This window comes from Quercus lobata, chromosome 2 (assembly GCF_001633185.2).
Source record: "Quercus lobata isolate SW786 chromosome 2, ValleyOak3.0 Primary Assembly, whole genome shotgun sequence".
NCBI classification, from domain to species: domain Eukaryota; kingdom Viridiplantae; phylum Streptophyta; class Magnoliopsida; order Fagales; family Fagaceae; genus Quercus; species Quercus lobata.
Window position 1 is genome coordinate 69,997,352 of NC_044905.1, and position 8,790 is coordinate 70,006,141.

General features: G+C 34.3%; 1 protein-coding gene across 1 annotated transcript; it reads right to left on the bottom strand.

Annotated features, from left to right (window-relative positions):
• Positions 1-297: 297 nt before the first annotated feature.
• Positions 298-7,286, bottom strand: LOC115976377 (long chain base biosynthesis protein 2a-like). Its single transcript, XM_031097611.1, has 12 exons — positions 6,997-7,286; positions 6,810-6,875; positions 6,403-6,491; positions 3,947-4,092; positions 3,727-3,851; positions 3,535-3,628; positions 2,690-2,853; positions 2,408-2,569; positions 1,525-1,651; positions 1,237-1,403; positions 1,014-1,121; positions 298-766 (listed from the first exon to the last, which is right to left on the bottom strand). Exons 1-12 carry the CDS (start codon positions 7,120-7,122, stop codon positions 671-673), a joined length of 1,470 nt encoding a protein of 489 aa, XP_030953471.1. The 5' UTR covers positions 7,123-7,286; the 3' UTR covers positions 298-670.
• Between the last annotated feature and the right edge of the window lie 1,504 nt (positions 7,287-8,790).

Sequence of the window (8,790 nt, forward strand, 5' to 3'; positions counted from 1 at the left end):
TTGATGCAATTCAGCCATATACTTTTGTATTTTTATAGTTTTTTTGTAAATAAAAAATAAGTGGCGACTCCACACAAATTAAAACCAAAAGAGGTACCAAGTACACTCTTTTGATTTGTGTTATCTACTTAGAAGAAAGGTAGAAGTAGATAACTTAAGGAACTGGTGAGCTCTCAAAAGAGGTACCAAGTAGATGATGTAAGTTCCCACAAATCAAATCCATCCACAGCTACATCAATCATTGAAAGACAAGACAGAAATAGATAACTTAAGGAACATGCGTAGCAATCAATGCGATTTGTGTCACTTCAACTATTTTTTTTAATTGCTCACTTCAGTTTATAAGATTTTTATGGGAAAATTAGTAATGTCTAATTCAAACAAAAAGATATAGTCCTACCAGGATATGAGATTCAATTTACACTTATACATATGAACAATGAGGATCTCTTAGAGTTAGATCCACTTAGAGCAAGGTATAAGCCCATTTTACAGCAAATACAACAAATTACACAATAGGGCAGGTCACTGCAGGTGATGCCAGAAGTCAGCTTAAAGGAAAATACCAAGCAAGGCAAAAGGTTGTATTTCACACTCCAGCTTCGTCAACCTTAACCCTTGCTGGATGCTTAGTGCTCATAACTGACAATTGGGGGCAAAAAGTTTTCCTTCATTCCAACTTCATCATCTTCTCCTCTTGTTGATGCTTCTTTGGTTCAGCACCAAAGTATTTTATGCCCAACAGATCACCAACCTGACTGATTACCTGGAAAATAAAACAAATTTCAAAATCAAGAATGTACTAATAGTCTGATGTAACATATATAATTGTTCCTGCACAACCTTTACTTCCTTGGATAAATACAAGAAGAATGTACTAAAAGCCTAAGCCTATACTGGAAAAGAATGCATTTGCAACTATAAACACGTAGGAAATAAGAATCAAAGAGGATAAGCACTGAAATGACCAAAATTACAGCCAGAAATGAGGAAAAGGTTATATTAGAATTTACCTCCAAGGCTTTGAGCAGCTCTTCCTTGGTATGAGAAGCAGATAAGCATATACGAGCTCTTGCCAACAGCAGCGGGGTTGCTGGAAATGACACTACCACGACAGCCACCTGCGACAGCATCATTTAAATTAACATATACAGTTAAAAAATAATAATAATAAATAAATATATATATATATATATATATAATATCAGGGAACATATCCGGGATGGATGGACTCACATTCTGCTTGAGGCACTCTCGTGAAAAAGCAGGGATTTTTGCTGGATTGTAAAGCATAATTGGCATTACTGGCGAATCATTATCACCAAGAACCTCAAAACCCATTTTCTGCAGTTCCGACCTGAAAAAGTTGCTATTCTCCCGTACTCGAGCAATTTTTTGGGCACCTACAAGGAAACAGAAGCTCATTAAATTGTATTCATATAAAGCAGGAGTAAGCTTTGGATAATAATGAAGTCCAAGCAGTAAAAGTTAAAATGAAGTATACCAAAGGAAAAAAGTTCAAACCTCTACTGGTCCCATCCTCTCCAAGAATAACCTTTATGGCAGATATTATTTGTTCTGCAGCTGGTGGTGACATTGAGGTTGCATACAGATGAGCAGGGCAAGTGTATTTCAAGTATTGAATAAGCTCCTAAAGAAAAAATCAAGTTTCAACTGCATTAAATGCAACTCAGACTTCAAATGTTTTTACTCAACTATATATTGACAATTCCAAGAGAAAATGACTTTACATAAAGTTGACATTTGAATACCAAAGATTTGAATTTTATTGAAAACATAACAGACTTGTGCTTAGTCCTTGACGCCTGTTCTACATGTAATATTGCAACATGACAATTGTGTATTGTAATAGATACAGTGGCTTTCCTATCACTACTACATTTTTCTCAATACTGGATCCAGTAGAGTACTTAGAGGGCAATCTCACAATTCATGTAAAGTTTATGACTGATAAAAAAAAAACACATGATCTCAAATGTGAAATTCCTTCAATGCGTAATTTGGCTAACACAAGAAAACCACTAAAAGTCCACAAGGTCCACACCACTCAGCCTCAACTAAATTTGATGATGCTCTCTGAATCTGTAGTCAGTCATAGGTATGTTAACAACATAACAGGGGTTCCTATGAATCAGCTTTGAGCTCTAGACTTAGAGTTGGACAATAAACAAGAAATATAAGTAAAATACAATTTATATGAAGGAGGGTATAAATGAATTACAAGTCTCTCAAATTATCACTGACCTTGATTTGTATCAATTCAGGAAGTTAAAATTTGAAATAACTGCAAATGATGGTATATATTGTGCTTTCTATTTATTTTGGCCAGATTATGATCAACGCTGTTCAGCAAATTTAAAGTATACTTAAAATGGTGAAAAGCAACCTTGGATCCTGCAATGTAGCCGCCACATGATCCAAATGACTTGGTAAAAGTTCCCATCATTATATCTAAATCGGCAGGATCCACACCTAAGAGCTCACAAACACCTCTTCCTGTTTTTCCTATGGCTCCAATGCTGTGGGCCTCATCCAAATATATATATGCCTATGAAGCAGCAGAAAGATTATAAGAATGACAAGAAAAGTTAAAAAGCAGAACCTCATTATGGTTACTTAAAAATCATGAAAGTTTAGTTCATCTATTAAAGCTACCATCTTGCACAACCTTATATTTTTTGCAGATTGCAACAATCTCAGGAAGTTTGCATAAGTCCCCTTCCATGCTATAGATTCCCTCAACAATAACAATTATCTTCTTCCAGGGTCTATGAGTCCTTGGTTGTCCCTCAGAAATTTGCTCTCTCAAAACTTCCTCCAAGTGAGAGGGTGCTGTACACAAGTTGGAGAAGAAGAAGCATAAGTAATACACTCAAAAGTACATTCTTGGAAGTATAATTTGCATCCAAAAGAAGCCTCATACTGACAATCTATACAATATATAATAATGTAGGATTTGCAATTAATTTTTCTATTCTCTTGTTATGCCATGTCAGTAACCTTTCTTGATTCTTCTTCTCCCCATCATAAGTCACCTTACCATTACACTTCCACCAATCCTTCTTCTCCCTTTGTTAACACATTTTTGCTGTCTTTGTTTCTATAAATTTTCTGTTACTCTCTCTGCACCTTTCTTCCATTGATTTCATGTTCTACCCACAACAACAAAGGTGATTACTATCTTTCTTTCTTCGATTTTCTTCTTTTTGCAGTGAATTTCTGATTCTTTCTTGCAGGTCTACTTTTAGTTGATATGTTTTGGTATTTTGATTCTTCATCACATGTCCTCTCTCTCACTTACAATTTTGGTATAATTTTAGTTTGGCTTAACATTTTTAGTTGTTTTGGAAGTAAAAATTTGAGTTTATTTCATGATACACTCTACTTGGCTATGTATTTGAATGACAAAGTCCTGTTTAAGTAATTGATTATTACAAATACTATCTCTTATTTTCAAAATGCACATTTTAAAATCTCTATTTTTTTATACAGACAAACGCTATATATACTTACTGTTGTGCTGAAAAACACGAATTGTAGCTCCAGATCCTCTTGCACCATTGACAAGGGAGCAATGGTTCAGAGAATCACTGATAATCAAACCTCCCTGCATATTAAAATTGTAAACAGCTCAAAATCACTTGCAAGAAAAATTAAAAACACTCTTTTACCAGGTGCTCTAAATATTTAACTGCACATACGTACCTTCCCAATCAAGACTGGAAGGATAGCAGAGTTTGATACATATCCCATGCCAAAAACTATCGCATCTTGCTTCCCAAGAAAGTTTGCAACATGCTTCTCCAATTCTTTATGCAATACAGTAGTGCCTGTTGGCAAAACCGTAATTGTGAAACTTCTCAAAAGAAGGAAAGACCAAAAAAATCAAAAATCAAAATAAAATTCTTGCAACACAATAACCCACCTCCATCTACCCGGCTACTACAGGTGCTTGGAGAATACTTGTTCCATGAATCAATAACCCGGGGTGTGCAGTATTCATCTGGTGCGGCAAAGCCAAGGTAGCTGTATGACCCTAAATTAAGGCATCTACGTATCCTTGTGGTTCGTCTGCGTCAAGAGAACTAGACAACATCAATACAACAGCTTACAGAGAGACAATGACCAAAAATCTATACTCCTTTTTTTTTTTACAAGGAGTGGGGGAGGGGAATTCAAATCCAAGTTAACCTTAACAGGAGAATTGAGTTATGCTACTTACTGAGCTACATTAGACATTCTATGCTCCTGATATAATAAGGCTTCGATCATCAATATCAATATATATATATATATATATATATAAAAGCAGAGACCTCATGCAACAAAGCATAAGGTTCTACCATGTGACACACTCTATGAAAAGAATTGAAATTCTCTTAAGTCATATCAAAGATAAGAACAAATTTAAAAATAAAAACTCTTTATTTCCTTTGGTTCAATGTTTCAAGACTACTTTTTGTTACATTTTTTATTTAATGTTTTAAGACTACTGTGGGGACTATGCCCCAAAGTAACGAGTTGGGACTTGGGCCCGTTCGAGGACACCAGCCTGTTCGAGGAGGCAACGTGGCTTAGGCGATCTATGTTAAGCCTATCACGAGAAACAAAGAAAAAAGGTCCAAGGAGGAATTCCTCCTCGGACGTTGAAAATCCGGAGCATAGGTACGTCCAAGCCACTGAAGCACATCCCCTAAATACGTGAAAAGGAAGGAAACACAAAATATCTAAGCAAAAACTGTCACCACCACATTGAATGCACTACAGCTACTTTCCTGACCGCATTAATGTGGAGAAGACCCCTAAACAGTGTTACCTTGGCTACCACAACTCACAAATGACTGTAAGCAGTGTCTAATAGGATAGGTGCTCAAGTGGAGGCTTGGATGATCAACAAGTGTATAGCCCAAATGATAAGGAAGAGCCTATATAATGTATAGAAGCCCCCATAAGAAGGGGGTCGAAAAAAAGGAAGGTAGAATACTGTAGTATGCAAAGGAACCCTAATGTACTGGTCTGTATACACAAATTAAGTTTTTAGTCTCCTCAGACCGTGAGATCTTTCAACGCAATGGCTTTTGTTCTTGTCCATGTGTACCTTCATCCCATGCAAGTCTCTGTTTAACTTATCTAAACCTAGTTCTTTGACCCATACTCTACAAAATTCATTGTGTTGGGCTTTTTTTGGATCAAGACTTCACAAGATAAGGGCTTGGGCTCCAAACTGTGTCCCCACAACTACTATTTATTTCATTTGGTTTCAATGTTTTAAGACTTTTCTTTTCTCTCACACACAAAAAATGCTTTTCATTTCCATTAACTATTTCCACTTTTACTCCTTTATATACACATGTCTATAACCCTTCATGCTATCCCACCTCAAATACACTCAACCAAAAAACAATGTCATTTACTTTCAACCTTTCAATGACACCTACGTAACTCCGACATTGTAGTACCATTTAATTCTAACCCATGTGAGTAGGCTATGACAACAGAAGGGAGCTTGCGTTTTTTAATTAATTAGTGATGGTAGCTTACAATTTGATGTTATAGTCAGACATTTTGGATTTTGTGAAGGCTGTAATTTGTTTTGAGTCTTTGGGTGTTTGGGATTTTGGTTTGGGAAAGTCATAAATGTATTTTGTTTTAGAACTAAAGAAAAAGAAACATTCTAATTGATTATTTATGAAGTTAGCTATTTTTTTATAAAAAAAAACTTTGTGTTAGAACTCATAATTTGTAGGCTTTTTTTATTGCTATTTTATGTAGTATGAGCCATAGTGATAAAAATAAAAATTGATGATGATTTCAAATTATTTTCAGTTTTTTTAAAGGGTACGGAAGCCCAAATAAAAGCTATTAAATTTTGATAAATAAATGTGTTTTTAGCCAGTTTTTCTTTGTTTAATCATGTTCTCTTTATGTTAATACTTACAAATAATTTCCTTAATTTCATTGAGACAATGAATTGGGTGTTTGTGATTGAGATCTCCATATTTGGTTGTGAGAATAGAGTAGTCGAAAAAGTGTTTGGGAGATTGTGTAAATTTGTGCAATTTTAGAATATAAAAGTATTTAATGCTTTAAATTATTACTTATAGATTTCAAAATCGTTTAATCAGTTTAAAAAATAAAATCTACTTTTAACGGTAAATATTATAATATGTTATAGTCTTATAGTGTTATATAATTTTTTAAAATAAAATATGAATTAAGAAAATAAATTTTCAAAGTATTCCAAAATATTGTGGGCAAACATAAATATTATACAACAAAATAAGTATAATATGATGGTCTTAATATACATAAAAATGATTTCAAGTGAAATTGTAAAGTAGTCCGGACATTATCTAGTTTAATACAAAAGGGGAGTCTTACTTTAGGGTCTTGTTACTGTCATTGGAGAAGCGTTCAACCAAATCAAACCAAGCATCAGGAGCACTTGCTATTGGACGCTCAAAACAGTCCTGCCCAAAGAAATACATGCATCACACCAACATATATATAAAAACAATTATAAAAAATTTATTAAAAAAAAAAAAAAAAAGTCCCGTTCAAGTACACAGTAACACAAGTCAATATGAAAATTTACACCAATAACAGTATGCAGAAATCAGACATTTGGTACTAAATTTAAATGAAACCTCCTCCCCTACAGGCTACAGTGAAGGTAAGATTGTGTGTTCAAAACCCATTGGTCTGAGCTTGCCTAAATCAGTGGAGCTTCAATCTGAAAAAGTAGGCAAACGAAGGCATATAGCTAGTTGAGTAAGAAACCGAAATACCCGAATTCGTTGATATAACCTGCGTTGATAGAAATCCTCGTTTCCTAAGCAAATTGGAGCGTAACCCTGATTCACAAAAAGCATTTCATTGACACAAAGAATGGCCCATTAACACACACGCACACAAATATAAAAGAAAAGAAAACAAAGATAGTAATAGGTAAAATAGTATTAAGCGAAGTCGAGCCTGAAGGTTGTTAGAGCTGAAACAGTCGGTGATTTTTCGGAAGAGGTCTCTAATATGACCGAAAACGAAGAGCAAACCGTAGCTGAAGTATGTGGCCAACGCGGCAACATATGGAATAGTTATCATATTTGACCAACTTCTGCTAGGTTTAAGGAATCGGGAACTACGAGCTTGAAGTTGCAGATGAGAGAGATAAGGCAATCCTCCGTTTCCGAGTTGGACGTTGGTGTTTCTCTATATTTTGGGACCCAATGGCGGGCGCGCCGCCTTTTGGAATTTACACAACCTTTGACATTTCAAATTAAAGAAAATTACACGTTGGACCGAGAACGGGAAATGTTGGGACAATAGAGAATAGGGCATGTTATGTTAGATAACTAATATCTTTCGAATATTTGATAATACACTGTTTTAAAAAAGCTTTAATATTATTTAAATAAAAAATACAAGTTTTTATTTTATTTTTACATAAAATTTTAAAATATATATTTTTTTATACTAATCCATTAATTATTTCTTAGAAAATATTTATGTTTTTTACTCTGTGCATGTAGTATTTTGTTATAGTCCTAGAGAAAAGGAAGAAGTGGAAGTAAAAGAATAAATGTTAAATAACTATTATTTCCTTATTATTAAAAATAGAAAGATGAAATGTGATGGCAATTATGTCTTCTTATTGTCGTTTTGGAAGGAAAAAAAAAAATTGTTAGTTTGAGTGGAAAACTCCACTCATCTCAATGTCTTTCCTCTATTTTCACTCCAATTAAATTATGGAAATTTATTGTTTTCTTTCTCTTTTCCTTCTCCCATTTTTCATCATCTCTCTTTTTCACCCCAATCAAACAAGAATTCAGATTCTCTAGATTTCCTAGGGTACTTTACCAAATAAATTTCCTTAAATTTTAACCATTTATTAATGATTTAATGATTTAGATTGTCATATTAGTATTCCACTAATAATAATCTTAATTATTTTGTTCGCAACATTATTTTATTATTTTAAGAGTATCGTTAGTAAAATACTGACATGACAAAATCTCGACCTTTAAATCATAAAAGAGTGATTAAGATTTAAGAAAATCTATTAGTAAAGTGCCTTAGGAAATCTAGAGGATCTGAATTCATCAATGTGGTGGGCTTTTTGTGATTTTGGGCTAGACTGCCTCTTGCTGTGCTTAGGCCCAACTGTTCTGGATAAGAGAGTTAGGACCAGTCCAATTGCAATTCACCTTGGTCCAGCCTGTGCACAAACTATGCCTCGTTTGCCGAAACTTTGGTCACACACCCTTAGCAGGCGAAGCTATTACAAGAGGATTACGGCAGACACATACAATATGACAATAAAGGCAATATGCTTCCAGTTAAACAGAATAAATTATGAATCCTTAAGCAAAGTAGGAAAAAAGAACAATATAAGAGACACATTATAAGTGAGATTTCAAATGCGAGAAAGGAAATAATCTTGATAAATGGCAAAATCAAAAGGAAAAGGTTAGTCTGTCGTGTTCAATTGTGTTACAAGACTAAGGCCAAGGAGGGACCACTCCTTCATTGTGGATAACTTTGTCTGCTGCAGAAATTATCCACTTTGCGGGAACAGGCCTGAATGGCTTGTGCTCAAATAAATCCTTTATCCTTGACAAAGGGTAGGCTTTTAAAGGGAGAGAAGGGATTAGCCTATTGGTGTATGTCTGTCATTCTATAATTCTCTATTTTTTCTTCCTAATTCTCTCTTTCTTCTCTGTTTTTGTTATTTTTGATTCTTTCTCTCTTCTTTTCGTTCTTTCTCAGTGC

Bases quoted from the DNA above. Each gene is read 5' to 3' on its own strand.
- LOC115976377 (XM_031097611.1), bottom strand. From the start codon at position 7,122: ATGATAACTATTCCATATGTTGCCGCGTTGGCCACATACTTCAGCTAC. The intron at 1,652-2,407 runs GTTGCTTTTCAC...TTTTTTCTTTAG, and splicing joins GCTACATTGCAGGATCCAAG to GAGCTTATTCAATACTTGAA. The intron at 1,122-1,236 runs GTGAGTCCATCC...ATGCTGTCGCAG, and splicing joins GAGAGTGCCTCAAGCAGAAT to GTGGCTGTCGTGGTAGTGTC.